This window comes from Palaemon carinicauda, chromosome 37 (assembly GCF_036898095.1).
Source record: "Palaemon carinicauda isolate YSFRI2023 chromosome 37, ASM3689809v2, whole genome shotgun sequence".
Lineage (NCBI taxonomy): Eukaryota > Metazoa > Arthropoda > Malacostraca > Decapoda > Palaemonidae > Palaemon > Palaemon carinicauda.
In genome coordinates this window covers 26,762,852-26,789,043 of record NC_090761.1, presented here as the reverse complement: position 1 = coordinate 26,789,043, position 26,192 = coordinate 26,762,852, and the positions used below count along the sequence as shown (strand labels likewise).

Sequence of the window (26,192 nt, the reverse complement as noted above, 5' to 3'; positions counted from 1 at the left end):
TCATATTTCAAAGAAGAACCAACACCCAAGTTCATATGCCATTGAATGTTTGGATTCGGCCATATTGAATCTGCAAAAGTTCGGGAGCTGTCTCCGATCATTATTGTTTTGTATTTAAGGTTTGTCTCTCGAAATCATGTGGCGAATGCCGTAGTTGTTGGTAGACTGTGTATCTTTTTAGGTGGCTATTTTTTACATTATCCTTTCCCCAGGAGAAAGGAAAACCTTTGAAATTAGGGTGTAAACGCTGCCAGGACTTGCCGTGGTCCAATGGTGGCTTACCGTACGCTTTGCATTTAATTACTGTCTAACCAATTTTAAACAAAGGAAATGTCTACTTTAAGGTGGTACCTCATCACTTGAAGTCTGAATTGAGGTCTAAATGGTGGATTTACCCCGTGAAGCAAACTAGGCAAGTTATCTTTACGTGAAGAGAATAGATTTTTTTTTCATGCAGAAATCGTAAAAAATAAACAAGACAAAATTGTTATTTATTTTGTCTTAACCGTCAATCATAGTTCAGTATTAAATATGTTTTTAACCACATTTTAGATAGCACGGTACAAATTAGGATAATTATATTTCCGTTGATTTTCAGACGTTCAAATACTTTGCATTTTTCCGAATTAACAACATAAATACTTGCTCTGGACGGTATTTTACTGTATTACAGGGCAATGTTACCTTGGAAAAAAACTTTTTTCTATAGAGGAAATTACGCTCCAAAAATGACACTCGTTCCCGTCGCAAATTAATAGTTTCAGAATTATATATATCTATATCCTATGATAATGGGGGACCCCCAGTGGGAACTGGGTGTTTTGGGTGGGGAAAACATACTGGGGAGACGGTATATAATGGTAAAATAAGCTTTTTCTTCTCTATACATTACCTTCTTGGATGTATAATAAATGGAGGAAAAGACGAAACAGTATAACTGGATAAACTTTGGAGGCACCGTTGCAAAGGCTATGTCTCATGAAAAGATACGGTAATATTGAGCTGTGGCAATGTTTGCGTAACATGCTAACGTTAGCAGTGTTTTTCATTTATTTTTTTGTCATTCTACTTGTCGGTTGTAGCCGCTCTCGTTCGTTTGTACACAGCAGGTTACGACCTTCTGCGCAAAATCCCGCGCACAGGCTCCTCCTCCGGCAATAGGATTTTTTCTTCTCTAGCCGTGAAATGTAACTATTCGGCTTCAACCGGTTTATTCAAGTATTTGACTTATACAGTACAACTATACCATTATTATTATGTAATACCCTTGTATACATATTGCGTTTGACCCAAGATTTACTCGTTTTATTTTCCGATATTTTATAAAATCGGTAAAATCACCCTTTTATATTCCCATTAAATATTATTTATCATACTCGCCATTTTATCTTGCTATATTACTTTTATACATTTTATTACCTTGTCATGCCCAGATTTCACATAAATACTTACTCTGGACAAGTTTGACATTCTGGTTCATTCATGTTTACTCTCTAGACTCCGTTGCGGAGTCTTTGTATATTGGTGGCCAGTTCCTCCCGTTTGGATTAAAAATTGACATCAACTAACCTAAATTTTCCCCCCTAACCTAACCTACAAGCCGTGTCCTTACCCTAACGGAGGGGCTGACGCCTCCCTGCGACCCCCCTTACACTGCCGTATTCTAAGTTAGCCATAATATACATATAGATGGCCGCTATCATACATACACTCCTCCGTCGCTTTTCCGTTAACTAATCATGAACCCATACGTATGGAAAGTTTGCACGGGGGCCGGGAGGTAATATTTCCCAACCCCGACCTCCCAACAAAGCTTTTTCCGTGGAAACCTTTGTCCAAGTCAGGTCTTTGTTAGTTCAAGTGACGTCTTTTTGCGTATTTTACGATGGAAGTTTTAGAAACTTGTAACGACTGCAGTAATTTATAATTGAAAGTATTTTGGTGAATTCCAATGTTGATAATTTTCTTAAATCTCCTAATGTAATAGCCCAACGTTTACAGTGTTCCAAGTGCAGTGCTAAATTAAGACAAAGTAGTTAAGACGTCAAAGACTCATAGTCACAACACCCCGGTGGCCCACAAGTTTCGTCGTCGCGGTCATAAAAGTAAGTCATTAATTTCTTTAATTTTAATGTGTTAGTTTTACTATTTTGTTAGCGTGCGCAGCTCAACACTACCGCTTGCCAGTGCATACGATCTTGATTTATTTTCCTGTGATCGTAAGCGAGACAGTCGCAGAACAAGAACCGTTATATTTAGCGTTGCTAATGTTAGCCTGCGCAGCTCAACATTACCGCTTGCCAGTACATACGAGCTTGATGTTTTATTTTCCCGTGAGGAGAAGCGAGCTAGTGGCGGAACAAGAACCATTATACAGTATATAGTGTTGCTAATGTTATGAATTTCTAGGTTAGGTTAGGTGGGTTTGTTAGTTTCTGTACCCTTTTTGTACCCTTTTATATATTGTGTAAGGGTTATATGGAAAAATGCTTTAAAATACACATGCTAATATTACCCTAGCATTGCTAACATTAGCAATAACATCGTAACATTGGTAGCGTTGCTAATGTTAGCTTTCGCAGTTCATACGTGAGTGAAGCGACACGGAATTTGAACAAGTCATTTTATTTAAACATTTTAACTTTGCATATAACAAAAGACATATTTAAACATTTTAACAGAAAATGCATGTTTTCCTGTAGAATATAACTGGATTTAACCGGTTTTCACCTTCATTTCATCCGTAATAACAGCAACCAGTTTGGCTAATTAAAGTTAGTCGAACTGGTTGTTCTGTTTGTTTGCGGTTGAAATGAAGGTCAAATTCGGTCAAATCACGTTATTTACTACAGGAAAACTTATATTTCCTGTTCGAAATCAGTATCTGTAATACTGTACAGTAAAACTTTACCGAATTTAGTCTGCCTTTTCTTTTGGATTCATTACGCTTGTAACAGTATATTGCTTGCAGCTTGGCTAGTAATAATATTCGAACCATGTATTATCATCTGCTATTAACTCTGACCGAAATATATTTTAATTTTTTTCTCGTCTCACATTTATAACTAAATGTTTGTAAATCGGCGGGCACTGGCCATAAGAAATTTAAATTTATATTTCGCCATTTATGATCCCAAAAATAATTATAAAATATGAATAAAACGGGGGAAAAATTTATTTTCCTGAACGGAACTATAATAATACCAATGTATCCTTTGTATTGAAAATGGACACCAGGTAACCTAAACTTTCCCTCCCTAACTTAACATACAAGCTGTGTCCTTACCTATTTATCCAAGGCCAATCTGCGACCCCCACCCCCCTCCCTTTACACTGCTCTGTTCTAATTCGGCCGTCATCATACATACAGATGGCTGCCATCATACATACACCTCAAACCAAATTTTAATCCCGGTATCCGAGTCCAACGGTCTGGTTGTTTATTTTTCTTAATTATTTTTTTTCCTTTACTTTGTTTTACAAAAGAAAAATTTTATTTTTTACTTTATTTTACGAAAGAATTTTATATATATATATATATATATATATATATATATATATATATATATATATATATATATATATATACACACACACACACACACCAGCATATCTTATTTTTTTCATCCCTATCACAAGCATGAATAAAAACTGTTTAGTGTTACAAAACTCCAATCCCCCCCCAACCCGTAATACAATATGTTTACTTATAAAGGGGGTGTATTGCCCCACCTTGGAACTGCTCTTTACCTACATTCATAACAATACGTCAAGTTATGTATTTCCATTCCTCAAAGTTGCTATTCTGACACCCACCATCAAATATGCTGATTTTTGCTGCTGTTTACCTCATGTTTTTGCTTATTTTTAAGCAAAACAATCCATTTAGACAATTCTTACTTAAGTATCGTTTACCATAAATATGTACGTCGTATCTTAAACACAAGAAAACTGGATCTCTCAGGTTTACAGAACATATGTACAGGTATTGTAAAATTCGACCAGTTTCTTACCCCTCGAGTAGTTGTGGTGAACGACTGGTTAATTTTCATCGGGGTGTATTTATACTGACGGCTTAGCATTTTTTTTTTTCTTTTCAATTAAAAAAAAGTTTTCATTGTGTTCTAAAATCTTCTGAAAGTTTAAGAATTTTTTGGGGTGTTTATAGTATTTGGTTTAGTTGTCCTTACTTGGCAAATTAATGTTATTATTGGAGAAAAATTTTTGATTTTGGAACAGATATCCAGAAGTTGGTTAAACAATTTACCAATTGGGGGGGGGGTGTATGATAGCGGCCACCTGTATGTTTGATTACGGCTGACTCAATATACGGCAGTTCAAGGGGGTCAGACCCCTTGTTAGATAAGTAGGTAAGGACATGGCGTGTAGGTTAGGTAAGGGGGGGGGGAAAGTTTGGGTTAGTTGATGTCCATTTATAATGCACACGGTAGGAACTAGCCGCTGATATACAAAGGCTCCCAAAATGCGATTTAGTCTTCTATACTTTTTCAGGAGTGAAGCTGGGATGAAAGCCAAAATAGGCTTGATGGTAAGCTAAGAATACGTCAATCTAAAGGGGAGAGTAGCCATCCTCCCTACTGTAGGAAAGTAGGTAAGGATACAACACCTAGGATAGGTTAGGTAGTGTTCTTGTCTTTTTCTTTTTATGTTCTTCAGTTATGACTTGGAATTTTGAAATGTATAATATTTGGAAAATGTTTCCACAAATTATTTGTATAGTAAAGTTCAAAGTACCTCTAGTATAAATAATCCAGGAATACTAATTACTTTCTTCATTAGGAGTATTTTGCTGTAGTAAAAAATACCCATATTTTAATAACTGATTTACAGCGGCTCAATTTTTTTAAATCGTCAAAATTACCCCAAAATGTGTCATCAAAGTCATTCCTCTAATATGATTATTTCCCTCCTATAGTTCTGAGAAATTCAATATGCTCACTAACGGGTACTTGTGCAATTTGAAACCCAACTTGACCTGGCATATTGCCAGAGGCCTTTTTTAGCCAATCAGAAGTTGATAATTCAAAGTAGTGAAAGTGGGTGATGGGAATGTCAACATGGTGTGGCATTGCTGGTTCTAAGTGGCCCAGATGCGAAGACAGCAACATACTGTATACCTTTGTGCGAGTGGGGTGTTAGATTATAATGGAGAGGTGAATGCTAGTGAACTTCTATTAAACTTGATTAAGTCTTCTTTGCTATAAATGTTGAGTAAGCCTTTGGCGTACAGCAGATCATGAGGAAAGGTTCTCTGTAAGGGGACGTTAGCGGTGGCTTGCTAGTGTGGTTGCGCAGGAAAACGTGCGTGGCTGAGTGCAGATCTGTTGGTATATGTTGCTTCGATGTAAGCTTGGTGGCAAGGAGTAAATTTCCCCACAATGTGACGTAGGCGCTGGAGATTATCGGAGGTGGAAAAAATTGGGCAGGGACGACCACCAACAGGTCATGCACTATTTCAGTTGCCGAGACATCTAGAGCATCTATGGGAGTAGTTCATAGTCCCGAGAGAACCCAGGGAAGAGGAGTAAATCGGTTGGAGACTTTAAAGGGTGACATCAAAGGTGCTTTGAAGGTCCGATGAAAGCGTTCAACCATTCTGTTTGCAGCAAGGTTGTAGGCTGTTGTCTGATGTGGGGTGATGCCCAGGAGATTTGCTAATGATATCCACAATTGAGAGGTGAAGTGGTACCAACAAGTGGAGCGGTCAATGACTGTAAACAGGTAACGATATCCTTATGTGGGTAGGGGATCTACTACTTTGACGTGCATGTGGGCAAAAGGATGCTGAGGTTAAGAAAAGGGGCCCAGTCCTGATTTCGTGTGTCGGTATACTTTACTTTTGAGGTTTGGCATGAAGTACAGATGTAGACCCAATCCTGAGCATCCTTAGTAATGCCGTGCCAAACAAACTTTGTCTTCAGTAGCTTTGTAGTAGATTAGCACGAGGGATGTATAAGGCTATGAATTAGATCAAATGCCTGCTGGTGCATGGGAGCAGGTATCCATGGTTGTGGTCTACCAGTATTGACATTACAGAAAAGGGTAGCGTTGAAGTCGTCGATGGGGACGTCTTTCCCATGAAGGGATGTACTGGGTTTCCTACATGCTTGGTACTCTGGATCTTGGGTAGAAAGGAGTTTGTGGGGAAAGGCGATATCGTTCTTAATACTTTCCAAATCGTTTTTGTTCCAACACGGAGTACTTAGCTCGAACTACTTTCTTAGGAGGATCTGGGATCTCCTCATTAACCGACCAAGAATTTTGCGTAGTTCCCCCTCTCTCCGTTACCTTGTCGGGGCGCTCCGGGGCGGAAGGATACTTGCTCTGGGGCGCCCCGGGGTCAGCGTGTGAGGGAGCGCTGCTAGGTCATCAGTAAGCGTCTGGTTGCGGCTAGATAACATCTCACCGCTCTCTCTCACTTATCCCGTCCGATCACCATGTATACCACGTGTTCCTTTGTGTTCCTTATCCCCTGTGCACCACGTGTTTCCTTTGTACTCCTTACCTTTCCCTTGTGTTCTTGTGTTGCTTGCGTGTTCGCTTTTCAGTATCATGGAATCCCTGCGTCGTTGTCCTAGGCCCAAAGCTGGTAAGTCTTGCGGGGCCTGGCTGTCCAAGGTTGAGGGCGACCCGCACGCTGTGCGCCTCGTGTCGAGGAAATAAGTGCTCCACATGGCCTGAGTGCGAGTCCTGGCCAGAACTACATTGGTCCTTGTTCGCCACGATGAAGAAGAAGAAGGTGCTCAAGAGATATCCCAAGAAAGCGTGCCTCGCCTCGCCGCTAATGTCGCCCTCAGTGCCTTCGGAGAGAGGTTCTCCTTCACCTTCCCCTACCCAGATTAGGGGACGAGGTAAGTCCGTTGCTTGGAAACGGCACATTGCCGTTCCCCATGAGTCTGATGTCGGGGAATCTGTTGAGAAGGGGCCTACGCAGACGAGGGGGGCGGTCTGCTAGTGTGGCGGAAGTTTGTGTTGTGGACGAAGGCCTGGTGCCCGCACGACCCGTCTCTAGTGAAGTCCCAGTGTGGGGGAAGCCCAAAACAGCGCCTACCCCCCCATCGTGGCAGTGTTTTTCAGGTTCAGCTGGTTCCGGGGGCGGTCGGGACAAAGAAAGGCGGGCCACATGTTCTTCGGACCCCGACTCCATTGTTTGGACAGCGCCTAGGACGCCCTTCAGGTCCCCTATGTGGCAGGAAGAGGAGTTAGAGGGATGGTTTGCCTTTTGAGCCGCTTTCCGCACGCCCCCGGCACCCACAGTTACGCTTCCGCCGGACTTCATGGAACCTTTGACCCCGGTATCCAGACCAAGGGCCCCTAGAAGACTCATCATAGAGTCAGAGGATTCAGACAGCTTCTCGACCTACAGCTCTTTCTCCTCGGAGGACTCCAGCGATTTCCCGATAGATAGAGCCCGTGTCGTCCCAGGTTATGAAGCGTTCTTTTTTTACAATTTAATGCTGTCCTATCGATATAGATTCTTACCTCCCGCTTAAGTTTGTAGTTGATTGGGACACGTCATTTACGGTGGCATTTAATACTGCTGTGATGGTTATCATGAAATTTTAGGTAGGGAAAAGGTCGTTGTAATGCATCGGTCGCTGAAGCTACGGCCAAGTTACTAAATCGTAAAATTTCCCCCAAGCATTACTTCCTGCCTGACTAAAATAACATTCGTTGGGCGCCGCTCTATACTCCTATCACCTGGTGGCGCAAGCTTGAAAATTTATGGACGTTCGGACTTATGTTTTCACTAATCACAACAATCTACATCCTTATCGCTTTATTTAGGGTTATAGTTCGTTGGGACACGTCCTGGAATTATGCTGAGCACTAATTTGTTATTTATACAACCAAAGGTGAGGATAGGCAATATCTAGTTAAGATGTTTAGGAGGATTAAGCCAGTGTCAGTCAGCTCACCCGAAGTAAACTTTATTTTCCGTGTGCTTGTAGGCCTGCTTTTGTTTGGCCCTGTGATTTCAAAAATTTGAATCCCCGCTGCAACCCAAGATTGACCTGACTGAGCCTCGGAGGTCGGCCATTCTAACGCTAACCGCCGTGATGGACAGATGTATGTCCTATAGTTTTTCTTTGAGCGATGTGGATGAATTTATTACTCATATCGATCAGCTTGATGCTTTTATGACGATCATGTATAATTGGAGGTGCAATTGTTGTAAAATATTCACAGAGTAATCTCGAGTAACATTTTTATTACAGTTTAGTTAAGATATAATTAAATGCCGCCCATCTCTTTTATTTTGTAGGAGAGAGATTTATTTGTGATTTACTTTATCATAATGTAAGGATTTTTTTTTTATTTCGTTTTAGTTTGGAGGAAGGGGCTCCGGGGGCTTGCCCCCAGCTAGGGTTTGTGACCTGGGAACTAATAGGTTTAGTTAGGTGGGTTTGTTGGGTTCTATTGCCATTTACAATTATTGCTAGGGGCTGTGACCTGGGAACTAAGTTAGGTTAGGTGGGTTTGTTTGATTCTGTTGCCTTTTACAAATTTTTCTAGGGTTGTGGCCTGTGAAGGGGATCCGAGGTTTTGCCCCCGGCTTGGGGTTGTGACTTGGGAACTAATAGGGTAGGTTAGGTTAGTTATTTGATATCGTATGAAATGCCAAGCACAAAACTAGGGTTTTCTTGGTGTTCCAACACGTTTCTTGTTGGCTATTCTCGCACGTTTCCAACATTCATTGTCTGAGTGGTCCTAGTATGTAGTGTGTTGGGACGAGCATTTACAAAACTAGTGAATTCATTAATATTCCATTCAGTTATAATTCCCGTCAAAAAATCGACTGATTTCTGACGGTTTTTACTCTATTTTCTAGCGATCCCAACCCTGTTCTAGTATGTACTGTAGTTTGTTGGGACAAGCATTTACAAAACTAGTTAATTCATTAATATGGTGGGGATATCCATCTTCCCAAGATATTGTACCCAGAGTCAGTCTCTCAGTTTCACACGACAGATACATATTTAATATCCCTCTCCAAAAAGTGCTAAAAGCTCCTCCTCTTGTTAACTTGTACAAAATGACATAACTTTGGAACTAAGAAATCTGCAGTCAGATTTCTGACATTTTTTACTTGAATTTATGGCGATCCCAACCCTGTCCTAACAAACTACAAAGGTTCCTGGATCTTTTTGTTGGACTTCTGCCAAGGTGTAATCTACTCCCAGGTGAACGGCGTTCAATGTGTTTCTTGACGGGTCGTGAGCAACGGGATTCTTTTTCCCAGGTACGTGTTGATGAGTGCAATTGTATTCAGTCACGGCGGAGAGATATTGGGATTGACGGGCTGGCTAGCCGTCGAACTTTCAAGTGAAGGCATTCATCAAAGGCATGTGGTCCATGCGAATGACAAAAGACGTACCTTCTAAGAAGTGGTTAAAGTGATGGACAGCCAAATGCACCGCCAGAAATTTGCGGTCGAAAGTAGAGTAGCCGAATTCCGCCCTGGCCAATGGGCAGGGCGAGCTGCTGACCACCTGTTCGAGTAAAGTACTGCACCAATAGCTACGTCAGTGGTATTGATGTAGAGAAGGAGAGTGGCATGTGGCACGGGAAAAGTGAGAGCAGCAGCTGTTGATAGGGTATTCTTTTCATTGGAGAAGGCCTCTTCTTGAAAGGGACTCCACTTAAGGTCTTTTGGGCTGCCCTTGAATGATGTGAGAGGGGGACAAGAGTGGTGGCATGACTTGCAGGAAACGGTGATAATAGTTGATCATGCCCAAGAATTCATGTAGCGCTTTGACAGTTGAGGGTGTGGGGAAATTCTGAATGGCTGCTTCCTTCTCACTGAGGGGGTGAACTCTTCAGGGGTGATGCAGTGCCCCAAGGACGATACTTAGTTGGCGTCAAAGGTACACTTCTTGTACCGAATTACATGGCCGTTCTGTTGTGGGCGGTCTAGTACAAATCATAGGTGATGGAGGTGGTCCTCTTTGGAGGAAGACCAAAAGTATGTCATCCACATAACAAACAGTACATGGAAGGGGAGGTCCCCTAAGATGCCATCTATGAGGCATTGAAAAGTGACCCCAGGATTACAAAGACCAAAACAGGAGTAATTTAAGGTGTATGTACTGAAGGGGGTGATGATGGTGGTCATGGGGATAACTTATAGGTTCTTGAGATCCTAATGAAACCCTTTCAGGAGGTCGAGTGTGGAGAAAACCTTTGCTTTGTGCAAGTAGGAGGTCATGTCGGCGATATTTGTGAGGTGGTAGTGATCTGGTTCTGTTTGCATTTTCAGGAGCATGTAATCCCCACACATGCAGGGAGCCATCTTTCATCAAGACGATGTGTAAGGGTGAAGACCATGCCCTTGAGGCCTTTTGGCAAAGGCCCATTTCTTCCAGTTTGGTGAACATTTGTGTAGTGGCTGGCAAACAATCCGGTGTCAGACACCTGAGTCTGGTAAACACTGATGGCCCTGTCATCTTGATATGGTGATGAATACAGTGCTTGGCAGGAACCGTGGGCGTTTGGTGAAGTTCTGGACGAAAGACCTCCAGGTACGACATGAGGAGGTTGGATAGGCATCCATGGGTATGCTGATGTGGAGAGCGAGGTCGGAGGGGCCAGGTTGAAGAGGTGTTATCGAGTAAGAGTCTGCATTGACTAATCAGCAGTGAGCGACATCAACCAGGACGTGGAAATGTGAGAGGAAATCCAAACCGAGGATTGGCAGTGTGACGTCTGAAACAAGAAACTTCCTAATAATTGACTCCTGCAAACAATAATTTGAGGTTCTCGTAACCAGGGGTGGAGATCACAGATCCGTTTGCAGCTTCCAGGCTGATGTTGGCAGGCTTAGACAGACTACAGTATGTTGTATCCTGGAGAGTGGCCTTGTTAGAAGAGGACTGCAGGTACCCGTGACTACCAAAAACCGCATGCTTGTACCTGTATCATGTTGAAAGAAAAGGTTAGTGGTAGGGGAAGCCACCACCACAAGCGATAGCCTACTTACACGATTTTTGACCTGACAACCGTTCGCATATTTCATCGCAGCAGCCCTGAATCTAGAGTGGTAGTAGTATAACTGCTGCCGATGGGCCTCAGGAAGTGGCAGTCGAGGTTGTTGGTTTGGGGTGTTAGCAAGAGGCAGCATACTGTATGTGGGTGGCGAGCGGCTTTTGTCGTTTCTGTTCTATCACATTCTCATTGCTTCGGTCGGTGTTGAATAGTAAGCCTCTTTGAAAAGAGGATGGCAGTCTAGAAGGTGGTGCAATGGCTGTCCATTAGGCAATAGGCTTTGGTCATCTTGTTTTTCATGGGTAAAATATGGGTATCAGATATGGTAGCACATTCAGGTGAGCATCATATTGAAAGGGCATGAAGTAGGTTCACCTCACAACGAGAGCCATCTGCAGCAGGTTGCAGGTGAGCGATACTGGTCGTATCCCTAGGGCGGCTGGCAATGGATAATACTGTTCCAGAAAGTATGTTTTGAAGGCATTGTTCACTAAGTGGGTTTCCCCTTGCTTGTAAAGCCAGTCAGAGATTTCCGGGAAAGTGTCCCCACGGATGCTGCAAGAGCATAGTCTGCTATGGTGCTTGAGTGAAACAAGTCTTTGATGTGAAACTAGACTTTGGCATGCTGGAACCAGGCGAACGCTTCTCCGTCATGTGTTGAATTGTCGGGTTCATGGGGTGACATTGTAACAGTAAGACGCAGCAGTAAGGGAGGAGGCGGGTGTGAGCTGGTCCTTCCTCTGGTGGTCACCAATGTGCAAGTGGGCCGTAGGGTTATAACTGAAAGGCAAAGTGAATGCATCTGAACTGTATGAAACAGACATCAAACTTATGTACCAGGACTTGCGAACAAGAATGTCACAAAAATTCAAATAAAAAAAAAAACATGAGCTAGCATGCTTACACATACACAGGTTGGTCTTTTATAAGTGCTGCGAAGAGCAAGTGATAAGATAAAAGAGCAAACCTGTTAATATACTAGCAGCATATGTGAAACACGTTCGGTACAGGGTACAGCATCATGTGTCCTGCTTATTGGAACTGGATCTCGGTGCAGGTAGAGTCTTTACCTCCCCACGCTCCTTTACAAGGGGGAGCATGATGTAAGACAGGCAAACCTGTGTGTCATGATTATTCTGTGTGTAAGGTTGAAGGCCTATCTATTATGTGCTGTACTTACAGCCAAGTCTTATGACAGATTTCCAGCCCAAGAGCAACCTTTGATGACAAGGTCGTGTATCCTCAAGTGTTGCTTAAACCTCTGTTGCACGAGGTGCTATGATCCTTAACTCCTCAGCATTTCCTATGCAAGAGTTTGGAGTTTCTAAATTTATAGCCAGAATGACTTCCATACAATAATTAGATGATATATAAAAAAAGATTTAATTGCTGAAGAAAATTTCCATTTTAGTTCATATAGAATTATCTTTAAAATGGTTTTTAAATAAGAAAAAAATAAGTACTGTAAAACAAAAAGTAGGTGTTTGATGTAACCTCATAATACCTGAGATTTGGTTGTGTTAATTATATTCTGAAAATTCGTTCAATAAGAAACTAATGCTATTGAAGAGATAAACTTTTTGGGTAACTGCCTTGAAAGAAAACCAGACTATAGTACTGTACAGGGTCTTGCTCATTGTAGGATTTTTTTTTCTTCTTTTTTTTTGTAGCAAGTATTACAAAATTTATAGTACAGTAATACTAATCTTAATAACAGTATTGTATAGTAACTGTTAATATGATTCATTTTAATTTTTAAAACTTTCTATTTTCAGGTTATATTTTTGACGATGGCTTGCGTGACGTTGAAGCGTTCTTTAGAGTTTGATCCCCTCCACCATGGAACATGCACACCACGCCCTCACAAGCGACGGCGTTGTGTCCCTATGTGTGTTTCCCCGCAAAGCGCTGCGGCTGCTACGGCTCGCCACTCTGAGCCACAGTCCCCGTTCTCAGAAGTCACACCTACTCTTACTCCAGGTATTGACTTTTAATGTGTGCTATTTCTTACAATTTAAAAGCATTTAATAGAAAAAAGGCTGAACCCAATTTGTATTCTGCCCTAATCTAAAATGAATGGAAGTAATGATTTGAAATTATTAATATTAAATTGCTAATGTTTCATGGTGTATAGCTTTTGAAAATTATTGTAGAGGTTCAAAATACCACTTATTTTTTCAACATATTCATAGACTATAGATCAAAATCAAAATTAAGACCAAATTGTTGATAGAGGGTTTGTATATTTTATCCTCATACATGATAGATTAATACATAGCTATTTTGTGAGTGTCCATTGATAAGTGTCCCTGAATTTAGAATTGTTTTGTTTTTTCTTCTTTAGTGCTGCTGTTAATATATTTATGATGGTGATATTTTTAATGTTGATGTTAAAGTAACAACCCATTATCTACTGTTTACTCAACTTGGTACTCGAGAATGTCAGTCTTAGAAAAAGAAGCTTCTGTGGAGAGAATGGATAGACTCTTGTGAATCCCATGTACTGTAGTGACTTTACCCATGAAGATAAGATAGTTTTTGCTCCCTCAATTACAATTAAACTTTACATGAATCCGTAGAAATGTGCTTATATCAATTTGTTCTTATGCGGATACAAATTGTCCTTTAAATAGGTAGCTAGAATAAACGTTGAATTTTTAACGTAGTTACTACAGGTAACAACAATTGGGTCTCTTGGAACCACCCCTATACCTAACTGAATCAAGTCAGCTTTAACTTGGGGAAGTAATCCAATGCCGTTAGCTCATTTTTTTTTTCACCATTGTTGCTGGATTTTTTCTTACTTAGGTTTGCTAAAAATTTTCTTTTTAGTTCACTTTCATTGTAACATGGCATAGCAGAATGGCTTATTTTGTGAATCTCTTGTTTTGTTTACTTTTACTTGGGACCATGACTGTTAGTGGGTCTTCCCCTCTTGAAATGTCATTCATGCATTTCTGAACGTGGAGACTATTAGCACTTCATGGAGTGTAGCAGAGCTCGCTTCCTTGTAATATCCTTCACTTGGAAGAGAGTTATTCCATTTCTGACCAGTGTCACCTGTAACTGTCCTTCCCTCATATGAGCACAATTATGAACAAGAGACATCACCATCTAATGAATCGCATTTCTTACCTTGCACTCTTTATTCTCCCTCTGTAATGAAGGTCATGGGCTACTGACAAGTTCTGCCTCTAATGTGGGTGGACCAAGATTGAAGCTATCATCAATCCAGTTTCAGCCAAGTTTATTTTATTGTAAGAGGAAGGCAATTCTTTTATCAAGCACGAGGACACACTGTGCTTTTGAGCACTTGAGCTGGGCCGATCGCCAGAAAGTGTTACATAGTGTTGGTCCTACTTCAGTCTCTCGATGGTGCCAAGGATGAGTTTCATGCATGAAACAGTACAGCACGCATCCCAAGCCATTGCTGTGTTTTGTGTTTACATTCCTGAATGCGTTCTTGGGATCAGTACAAATGGAGGAGGACGGTGCTGAGAAAGAAGTAAGACTGAGTAAATGAATTGTGGTAAAAATGGAGAGAAGTAACTGGAGTTGTTTTAGACAAGAAAATGACTCAAAATTAAGATCTTTATGACAGTTATCAGGCCTGTACTATTCAACTTGGCCACTTAAGGAAGGAAGATCTGTTGGAAAGAGCTGAAACAATTATTGTGGGATAGATTGCTGCAAAATCACTACGGAAAAGGAGGTAGAGTCAATTTAGAAGAAGAATATGTGGTGTATGTAATGTAAAAGATAAGGCTAAGAAAGCTCATTTGAGATACTAGTGCCATGGAATAAGAAAAGATGAGGTGGAACCATTCAAGAGAGCTAAGAAAATTGTAATGATGGGAAGAACTGTAGGGTTTCATGGAATTTGACCATGGAATTTGACGGATAGATGGGCTGACTGCTGAGGAGAGGTATGGCTGTGGTGGTACTGGGTGAAAATGATGCAGGGAATAGAAATACAATAGATGGAAAAATTTGATAAATGCTTCCTTACATGCTATATAGTGGACTAATACAGTCGAAAGAAGACTAAATATTGAAGGAAGGAATGATCTGAGAGGGTTAGGAAACCTAGGTGCCCAATGCCCCTCTAGGCTCTACCAATTTGTGAGGCTTTCAAAACTTACTGTTAGGTTTGGAGTCTTCTACCACTGCGAGTGCTTTAAATCTGAAGTACATAGTTCAGTCTAGCTGAACTATGAGCCTTTGCCTTCTCCTTGAAGACAAGCTCAGATTCTTTTGACTATAGCCATCATCTTTATATACATCTTGGTGGGCTGGCTTAGAGACATCAGTTATCCAATTGGTTCAGTGCTTGACCACAACTATTGATGGGTTTGAGATGGTTTTAGCCTTCTCCAATTTTCAGGCTTTGTCCAGGAAGGGGCTAGGTGGAAGGAAAAGGTTGTGGGGTAGGATTGACAGGTTGTCTCCTACTGTAGTAGGAGTTCTGTGCACAAGTCTTTTTTTCTCTCTATTCCCTATCCTGATTGAGTCTAGATCTACCTTCTCGGTTCCAACTTTGGGCCATGTAGGAAAAAGTGGAGTGATCTTGGCTTTAGTCGGTTTCTTGGGTATTCACAAGGAACGGGGAACGAGTTCATCTCTTGGAAGAAGTGGTACATTCAAATTCATGCCCTTAGTGATTCAAAGGACTTTGGTACATGCTGGTCTTCAGTTACACCAAAGTGCCTTTCATTCCTCAAGTATTTGTTTGTCTACCCTGGTTTTAAGCTTGGCCCTCCTGGAATGCCTCTTTGGAGTCTTTCAAGGTCAAAGCAAGACTGCCCTTTGATCTTGTTATGATTGGAGAGGAGAAATCTGTTGTCCTTTTGGTAATGGCCTTGTACTCTGATCGGCAAACTTAAAGAGACAAGGGTCAAGACAATGTCCTAGAGACTGATCATATACAAATATGATTAACATCCTAGCATCCTCCCCATCAAGCTGTGACCCTATTTCTGTGAGGTAGATGGGTAGGTATTAGATCCTCATGCTAGAAAATATAGCAGGACACGGGATCTTGCGTTGGCAGCCCATAAGTAAGGTAAGGATGTGAAGGTAGTAGGTTATGGAAGTGAAAGCTGTAAAGTTGTATAAGGGTGATGATTTGATGGATTTGAAAAGATGAAAGCACCATGACGACCGTGGCAGGAGTCCGAAGCTCAGCAGAGGCACTGCAAAGCAGTCTCCTAAACCCAGAACCTCTTCAGTCCTGGATAAATTCAATTTCTTGCTATTGTAGTAGTCCCAGAGAAGGGAATTCCTGCCAGGAATATTAAGACTATATATGAACTCTCAAAGGTAGATTGTTACCCCTCACAATGTATATCCTTCAACATACAAAAGGGAGGTAGGATTCGGCCGAGACCTGTATGATCTCACGGTAGTATAGTATGCTATCCCTTATACGAGACTCCGTTGCACAAACGAGTGGTCTCGTCCCCCTTTATTTTTCCATTTTAAACCTCACATATGAGAAATTTGTAAGTTTGTTCCAATGAAGATGTTAAATTTTCTGTCATTTGAGGGATATTTGAATTTTATGCAATGCGTCATACGTTGTCATAAGATTGAACCTGGTGGGGGTCTTAACAAGAACATCCCTTATATATATGTATAATTTTTTCTTTTCTTTTTACATAATGAGGGTTTTAACATTTTTTATTTCTTCATTTTGAATTATGATAAACAAAGAGTATTTTTTGTAAAGACATTCCTTTTTAATAGGTATTTTTTTGTGCCAGCCCCTCCTTTTTGTTTTATTTGCAAGTCAATAGATACTGACAATTATCCTTTATAGTATCTATCTTGTGTGCTTTGAGAAATTTAATTCCACTCGTCTACATTTCTAATGCGATAAAATTTGCCAACCATCCAACTACTTGTGGTACTCGGCCTAGAATTATTTTTGGGGTTAAAAAGCACAAATTTTAATGCAAAAATTACTTTATTTTTTAACAAATTGTAGTTAGTAATTGAGTGTATCAATCTTGGGCTAGGTTTTTACTGTTATTAAGCTTACATTTTGGAGCATAGCATATATGTCAAGTATTGACATATATGATATATTTTGCTAGAACTATGTGTTTTTTTTATAATTAAATTTAATTTGATGTTGATGTATTCATAATTTAATTGCTTTCCTGCAGAACAAATAGCACAAAATGTACGGGAAGAAATTCACCGTTTGAGACGTCGCAAGATGCTTCGATCCAGCGAGAGGAGTATGGAGTACGAAGGGGGCTACGAATCTCCTGTTTCTCCACCTTCACCAGCGTGTCCTGCTTCCCCCTCCCTGTCACCTTCCCCCTCTCCAGCACCCTCTTCCTCCTCAGGATTGGCAGCGCTACACCATCATCACCATCATCAGTCCGCTCTGTCAAAGGATAAGCCATTATTCACATTTAGACAGGTAAGGAACTTGTGTTGTTTCTAGTTTTGATTAATTCGATGTCTTTGTCTCTACTGGAACTGCATTTCAACCCATAGTTTCCCAGCTGGCATTGCTTATGCAATAAAAGTAAGTTAGTTTAATTATCATGTACCTTTGAATTAATTTGAATATTTTTTACCCTTTTTTCCATATTTGAAAATGGCCTTTTTTGGGGGTAATTAGGAAAAGTAATTCAACCAGAATTCTGAAATTCCTGAGAATTATTTCATCTGAGTTTTGTACAGAAATGAATACAGAACTGATACACTAGCAATTTTTCAACCCTTGCCAGATTAGTAATTTTCTCTAGCAAACTCAATAGGCACTTATTTCAATAATAGATACTGTAATTTTTATTTATCATACCACATTAGATTCAAATACTTTTCATATAATTTAATACATTGATTTTATCGTTAAATAAGTCTTACACACGGTATTTCATAAGTATCAGGTAAAACCTAGTGTTTAGACCATAAATATATTGATAAACGTTGAAGCAATACTCTGAAAAGAATTATGATCATTCACTACTAAAACAATTGCATTATAAGAAGTTATAAAATGCTAGTTAACTAGATACCATTGAGGGGGATAGACAGAAGGAACATGAAAATCTTAAGAATTTGGTGTTCTAGGGGACATTGGTGTTGCGAAGATCCCATAGTAATGTCTATAGTAACCCAGTTGAGTTGCATTTCAGATCACTTATTATAAACATGATCCTTTTTGCCCATTTCATATAACTAAACGTGAAGCTTTATTATTGAGCTGAAGTTCAATAAGGTATGCTACTATGTGATGATTACGTGGCCAAACAGCTTGTATATTGCAAAGAAATTGTTAATTTTCATTTATATCCTTCACAGGGATTAATGTGTATCACTGAATTGTATGATTAATTGTAAAGCAAACAGTTTTTTATTTAATATTTTAAAAATATTTGTTGGAAAACAATTATGAATACCCAACGAAGAGTATAATAGGATGTGTCTGAAGAGTTTGTTTGTTTCAATCTTCTCCAAAGTGTTGGCACTGGGTAAGAACTCCCTCTTAGTCCGTATGATTGTATGTAAACTGAGGCTGCTTATCACCATAGTCTCTCTCGCCCTTTTTGTATGATTATACTTTATTGTCACTTCAAAAGTAATATAGGTGAATAGGTTCCAATGAATTTGATTCTGATCTATAAATTTTCTATCATTGGTGGAGTATAGAATCTATTATATTACATTTTGTATTCTGCATATTAAAATTAGGGAATATTCATTGCAATAAATCTAGTGAGCTCAGAAATACAAGAAATACAGGGGTTAATGAGTGCTATAATACTGTTGAGAACTATTATACTCCTGGTGGAGTGATTGGAGAACTATTATACTCCTGGTGGAGAGGTTGGACAACTAACTTGGTAAAATCCCAGCTGACAACAGAGATTGGAGAACTAACTATGGTTTACTAAAATCCTAGCGCACATTTGAAGACAATACCACAGGAGCCTTTGGTATTTCATGAGATTTTTGTCTTTATATTTATTAAATGGATTTTGTGTTAAGGGTTACGACCAACCTATTCAGTAGAATGTAGTGTAGATAGGAAGCAGTTGGGGTGAGTATGATTCACTAAACCTTACTATTGATACTTTTTTCTATCCAAGTGAAATTACAACTCGAAATATTAATGATTTCTAGGTGAACCTGATCTGTGAGCAACTCTTACGTGAACGGGAGGTGAAAATTCGGGAGGAATATGACAAGGTTTTGGCGTCTAAATTGGCGGAACAATACGACTGCTTTGTGCGGTTCACAACAGATCAGATTCAACAGAAGCTTTCTCAAGCAGCTCTTCCCAGCTGTAAGTATATCTCTATTGTGTCACTGTAAATTTACCCTTTCTAATCTTTTTGCATATATCAGAATTTAATTTTTTGTAGTAATAGTTATCCTTTTATGACGGATGAAGGGGAGGGTTGGCTATGGCACCCTAGCAGTACCAGCCAAATGGCTGAATCCCTAGGAAAGGTCCCCTTTTGTTCCTTTGTTTGGTGTCGGCTACCCCCCAAAATTGGGGGAAGTGCCTTGGTAAAAAGTTATCCAGGTTAATTTTCTAACAGAGATTAGGTCAAAGCCAAAAACAGCTCTTATTCTAACTGTGAAGGGGAGGAGAGATTATTAACAGTTCTAAGATGGCCGACCCATTTAAGGGAAGGACTCAAATGAAAAGTCTGTAAGTTACATTGATCTCCTTATGGATTACGTTCAGCTTTTATGCAGAACCTATTTTGCGTAGATGGTTTTCACAGCTGTTTGGGGATTAAAATGTGAGGTTTTACTGTTGCTGGTGTTTGAATTATACTTGTAATTTCAGGGTCATATACTTTTTACAAACATAGACCCTTGATTTACAATAAAATACTACAGCACTTAGTAACTTGTGCATGTGAATTAGCAGCCCCTGGAAAGTCAGCTGCTGATTTCCATAATAGCTGTAATGAACTTCACTACTATGTGGAATGCTTTAGCCATGTACTTGTCTGTATGAATGTGAATATGATAGTAATTTTTGTGAATGTTGAGCAAATTTTAGTAACAAGTTTGAAATAATTTTATGTACTTTTATTTTGAATATTCATACTTGCGAGTCACTATGCTAATATTCTTGAAACGTAAGCTTTACGGCCCTAAAACAAAAGTGTGCTTTCTCTTCCTTGCATCCCTATCCTTTGGTTGGCTACGTGGGGTTAGATCGGCCTCCATCAAGAGAAAGATCAGCTCCCTAGCACAATTAAGTTAATTTATTCATATTTTTCTATTGTGGACAGATGCTGACTCCAGTATTTTTTGTGTAATTTCTAGTTACCATTTTGTTGGTAACATTTCAAAAAGTTTAAAAAGGTATGGCTTCCTCTGGTTTCAAAATTATGAGCCAATGTTTGTTGAATAGGCTTTTATTAAAAGACAAAGATTGTATTACAATATGGTATTAACCTGAGGTGTAGGGAATCTTTTCAATTACCCCATAAGAAACATATGTAGTGGAATATGGTAAATTGTCTGTAGACTTCAAATTTGAGTGAGGAGTCGTGTTGTAGTAGAAATTGATGAGCTTGTATCAAAGTTTACAATTTTAGGGGACCAGTTTTTTCAATTTTGAAGTACTGTTTTTTACTTCAAATTTTCCTCGTCAAGTCTGCCCTAAATCTTGGATCGTACGTATAAGTGTCAAAGGTACTTGAACTCCAAAACTTTGGAAAGCAAGACTGTTTCCTTGTGGGGGAGGTGGAACTAACAGAACTTTTTCCAGCTATTCTGATCAGGAACTGAGAGATCCGACCAGGTGACTCCTTTCATAAGATTGGGGAAACAATACCTTCTATAGAGGTAGATTTTTCTATCTGTGTTTATTGGACTGTGGCTGGACTTCGCAAATAACTGCCTTCCTGACAAATGTTCTTCTCCTTTGGAAGAAGTTGCTTGCAACTGATCATCTGCTTGACAGTGATCAGCTTGGTAGGTTCACTGTAATACAGATATCTACTAGAGATAGTGGGTTACTCCAGTGCTGACTGGACCAATGATGTCCGGATGCCAAAAACTTCAAATCATTCATTCATTACCGGACCATGGTTGGACATGTGTGAAAAACTCCTATTCTAGCGATAGCAGTTGGAGGACAACGTTATCATCCTTTCTTTTCCAGAAACAATTGCTTTCTACCGATCGCATGACTTGACAGCAATCGACTTGAAATGTTCGCATGTTAAGCAACCCCCACGATACCCTCGGGCACTCAGATAGGAGTTGGTCTTTTGGTCTTTCTCTTGAGAGTGAAGTGAGTGTGCTTCGAGCGACCTTCCTTGTCTGTCTAGTTCGTCTTGTGCCAGGAAGTTTCTGGAGTACTTTTAACCACTACATGGTAACCAGGCACCTCCTCTAGCATGGGGACAACCTGGATGTCTAGGTGTTTTTCCCCCTTCTGTCTTTTAACTTATTATTAACGTAAGCACATCAAGAGATTGGTCGATGACCCTGATAGCTCCGCAGTGGCAACAAGCAGAATAGTACACAGACCTGCTATTCCTGCCTACAGAGATATGGAGAGAACTAATCGCTCCTTTCCCGAACTGCTGATACAACCTCAGATTCACCACAATCAGGTGTGTTAGGACTTCTCACCTGGAGGTTATCCAACATCTCTCTGAGAGGCTTTTTGCAAGTAGTAGCTTAAAGGATGGTTGGATGCCCCCTTAGGTCTTCTTGTGCTTCCACCTGGCGAAATGGTCTATCTGCTAAGGTTGGTGTCTTGGAAAGAGGCCTCATGTTGCTCAATATCACATTCCCAGGACATTGAGGCTTGCTGGAGTTAACCTTTCCTCCTCGATGAAATTTTTGTCCACATACAGTGTCAACCTTACTGGTCTCCAATCTGAAGCTGGACTACCTTAGAAGGGAACGCTTCATACCGCTGGTTAGTTCTCTGATTCTGAATTGAATCTTAGGATGGATTTTCTTTCTCATTTTGACCCGTGCTATGAGAGCCAGCTCTTGAGGGGATGTAGGTCAGGTAATATTCAACTTGGTCTCTCAGTTCATTGCCAAGATTCAGAATCTGGCTGAAGCATACCCTGTGGTTGGGTCCTTCCAGGTTGTCTCCATTTTGTAACCAGTGACCCAGGTCTATTGTTAGTATGTACTGTAAGAGTGCTGAGGCATTGTCTTAAGAAATGGCAGGAGCTCACCCTTACGTAAACAAGCTTTTCAAGAACAGGGTCGGGGTCAAGAGGTGTCTCACCAAGATACAACGTCTTCTTGGATTTGCCAGGTCATAGATCAACCTTGAATCCTCTCTCCTCTACTAGGTCATAGACCCAGAGCTCATGATGTTAAGGACCTAGCATTTAAAAAGAACTGTGGCGCAGGTACCTGAATCGTATGTTTGGAAATATGACACCCTTCACAGCTCACTACCTGCAAGACATAATCCACAGGAGCCTGGATATCTTCTTCATAGGCCTTGTGGTGGCTGCACAACATACAAGATACTTCCGCTCCCTTGCAGGACAAGCAGTCTGTTGAGGGCAAACGTTACACCTGGTTGGTGCGGGGTGAATGGTAGAGTGACTGGTCTCTTCTAACTTTATCTTTCCCCTCTCTTATGGGAGAACACCTGTGGAGCTCTGCAAGCTGGCCTCCTCTGTCTGCAGGTAGAAACCATGTACCTTGTGTGTCCTGTAATATAAAATCCATTTGTATATCCCTCTCTTCCTAGTTAGTGGAGTATGCCTCCAAGAATCCTTATCTAGTCAAGTCACAGTGCTTCGATCTCACACATTCGCACTAATTGCCCAGGCCGTCAGCTCTTGGATATATTCAAGAGTTCGCTTGGTGCCAGGGTGCCTTTGTTATGCTCACACAAAGCACAATTGCACCCCGTGTCAAATTCCCATGCAATTGGGTTATGACTTCCATCTGCCTAAGGGCAATTCTACACAGTAAAGAGCAAAATGTTTTTATAATTTGTATTACAGGGTATTCTTAACTACATGTTTACAAACTTTGAGGTATTTGCTCATACTTGGTCTGCCAGCACCTGTCCTTTGTAAATCCGGCCTGCATTCAAAGGTGACGTAAGACAACCAGTGTGTGTATGTGTAAGTAAGGTGGCTGGTCTACCCCGCTGCTGCTTAACTTCCCTGATAACTAGCAGCGAGTTGTCATACTTTGCGAAATAGTTGATTGGCCAATGTAAAGAGCTCAAGGTATGTGTAGTTAGGAAAAATACAAATTACTTTCAAATTTGTCGTATTTACTCTCTTTAGTGTCAGGGTAAAGTGTTACTCTATATACATACATACATATACCAAGGCACTTCCCCCAATTTACTCTATATGAATGATATAGATATTTAAGGTGACATTGACCCAAATTCTAAAAGTCAAATCACATAATACTAAAATTATCTTGATATTTTCCAACATTAAACTGATTCAGGTTTTTTTTTTCTTCCAGATCTGTCGTAAATGTTAGTCTGCCTGGAACTGATAAGGACTGTGGTGTGCCTTTAGTGGTACAAAGGGAGAGGTCTGAAGTGTATGTAAATAAATTTTTGATCCTGTGGAAGGTGCAGGTGTGGCTTTCTGATTAATATCCAGTGTCATTGTGAGTGACGACAACAACTATGGATTTATTTGGGTTCCTTAAGAAGTGAAGTTTTTTGTGTTATACAATAGTAACCAGTGATGCTTTGCAGGTTGTTGGCAATGTATATTTTGAATTAATTTGTTGAAATGTTGACTTTTCAAAAGATGTAAATAAACCTGCACTTGTATAGATAAAAAGAAAATTGGAAGACGGAAAAATTGGATAAAACGGAGATCACTGTAATATTGAATAAGACTTAAGTTGCGTGGGAGACTTGCACAGCAACCAGAAGTGGCAGCTGCGTTGACTTAACGCAAGGTAACTTGTGGTGCTCATTCTCTTTGTGGCATTCCTCAACTGTTGTTGTGTGTATATACCTAACCCATAAGTTGCCTTTCACACTTATCTCCTTGTGTAAATGTTGTGGGTGCATTAGTGACAGAAAGAGTGCAGAATGAGAATGAAAGAAGCATTATTCATTGTGGGATTAACCTTTCCCCTCTTACTTTTTTTTTTTATTGTCATCTGAGCAGTAATTGTTAGAAGGAAGTTTTGTTATAGCATGTTCAAAAGTTTTGTCTATTACAGGAAGACAGACATTATACACAGTCACTTTTTGCCTTCACATAAATGAATATAGGCTAGATTAGTGCTGCTCTGCAATGCCTCTATATAGTGCTTTTTTGTTTGTTGTTTTTGTTTCTTCTATTCCAGTGAACAGTCCATACGTTACCAATGATGTGACTTGAACGTTCTCCTTATGTGTATGGCTGTAATCAGGAGGAAAGACCTGATATATAATGTCTTCCTGTAGTAGTGAGCTAATATGATTGTCCATCTGTATTGAGGGACAATATTAACCCACCATAATGATATATTACTGTATATCTTACTATACTACTACTAGAGATCTGTTGTATGATAATTCTGTATGTTGTCTGACATGGCCAATGTAATGTAGGCATAATATGTGGTTGGTTGAAAGGATTTCGCGTCTGCAATAGCAGGAAAGACCTGCACATTATTAAGCGAGAAAGGCTGTAGATTTTATTAGTTACAGTCTATCTCTTCATGTGATCATTTGTTTGCTGTCAGGAGTTAGAAATAGCGTAGGTTAAGTTTTTCTTTTTCTTTTATATAAACTGTAATGAGAGACTTCAAAGTCTTGATCCCAGCGTAAGCAGCACGATTCAAGTGAATAGAACTTGGAAGTGCTAACTATTTATTGTCAAGAAGCATTGTTGAAGCAGTATAGCTGCATTTACCTTTGTTGGTATTTTAAGCTGAAAAATTCTGGTGCTTGTTTACAAGCAGTTATTTGTTAGTATATTTTTTTATTTATAAATACTGTATTGTGCAACAAGAATGCTCATTTCAGTATATATCCTTAAACAAGTTATCATTTCCTGTCATCATCACATTTGTTGTTGATCGTACAATTAAGTCATACATTACCTCAGTGCCACAAGTGATATTTCAGGTGTTTAGATCATGACACACTGGTGTATATACGTTTTTTTTTTAGTTCTGATTTACATTGTTAGTGTATGCTCAATCCGGTTTCTTAGCAAATCTCCCCCTTTTGGCTTTCTGTTTGTACTTCAGATGACTAGGCAATAAGCAAAAATGCCTCTGATGTTCTTTATTATTTTAGAGCTGGGAATGATGTACTCACTTGGATTTTAACTGGCTACAAAGTAGTTTTATATAATTTTAGCATACTTCGTACAATCGAGGCATGTTTAATGTTTCACAATAAACATTTGTTATGCAGTGCTTATACTTGAGTATAGAGGGTTATGATCTATTGGTGATACTGTACTATAATTTCATTGTGGGGACAGTGATGACCAACATATTACCTCACATTGAAGGGTTTTTATCGTAAATTCAGATGATGAAATGTAGGAAATAGATGGGAGAAATGTGGCCCATAATCCTTGTAAGGCAAACAGAAAATTTAATTGTATGATGACAACAAATTATTTGTGATATGATCAAGTAAGCTTCGTTAAATCTGTAAGATTTTTGGTTGTTACCCAAGTGTAAAAAAAAAACTATTTTGAAATCAGAAAATCTTATTTTTATTCTCACAATTTGCGCAAAAATATTATTTGTAAAAGTTTGCTTGACACAGTTGCATGAGATCCCTATGAATAAGGAACAGTGGCTTGCTATTTATTTCTTGTTCTCACTTTTTTACTGTAATTGTACTATGAAATATATTTGTTAATGGGATACAGTCCTGTAGTTTTCTTTTCAACCTTTTGAGTATAACAGTACCGTATACCATTACATAATATCAAAAGTTCATGTTGTTTACAGATATCCTATTTACTCAAGGATTGCTTCAGTGAAGAAAAAGTTAAAAGATGAAATGGGAAATGAGAAGCTGTGTAACTATGGTTAAGAGTAGTGTTGTAAGTAACCTTTAGTGCAGTACGTGTGATATGCTCCCGAAGAAACATACATGCTGTACGCTTGTTACGTTTTTATGAGAACAAACTTCACTGAGCTTTGAGTCATTTCGTGTAATCAGATGTGATAAGAAAGGGGAAAGTACTTCGCTAATGCATAATATATCGCACTGCCTT

At 39.7% G+C, this 26,192-nt stretch overlaps 1 protein-coding gene across 2 annotated transcripts; it reads left to right on the top strand.

Moving 5' to 3' along the window:
* Positions 1-25,841, top strand: LOC137629527 (akirin-2-like). 2 transcript variants are annotated; one of them, XM_068360914.1, is made up of 5 exons: positions 1-119; positions 12,783-12,987; positions 17,175-17,437; positions 19,150-19,312; positions 23,467-25,841. In XM_068360914.1, exons 2-5 carry the CDS (start codon positions 12,798-12,800, stop codon positions 23,475-23,477), a joined length of 627 nt encoding a protein of 208 aa, XP_068217015.1. In that variant the 5' UTR covers positions 1-119; positions 12,783-12,797; the 3' UTR covers positions 23,478-25,841. The 2 variants fall into 2 exon arrangements, with proteins under 2 accessions (XP_068217015.1, XP_068217016.1); XM_068360915.1 differs by lacking the exon at positions 1-119 and adding an exon at positions 218-412.
* The last annotated feature ends 351 nt before the right edge of the window (positions 25,842-26,192 follow it).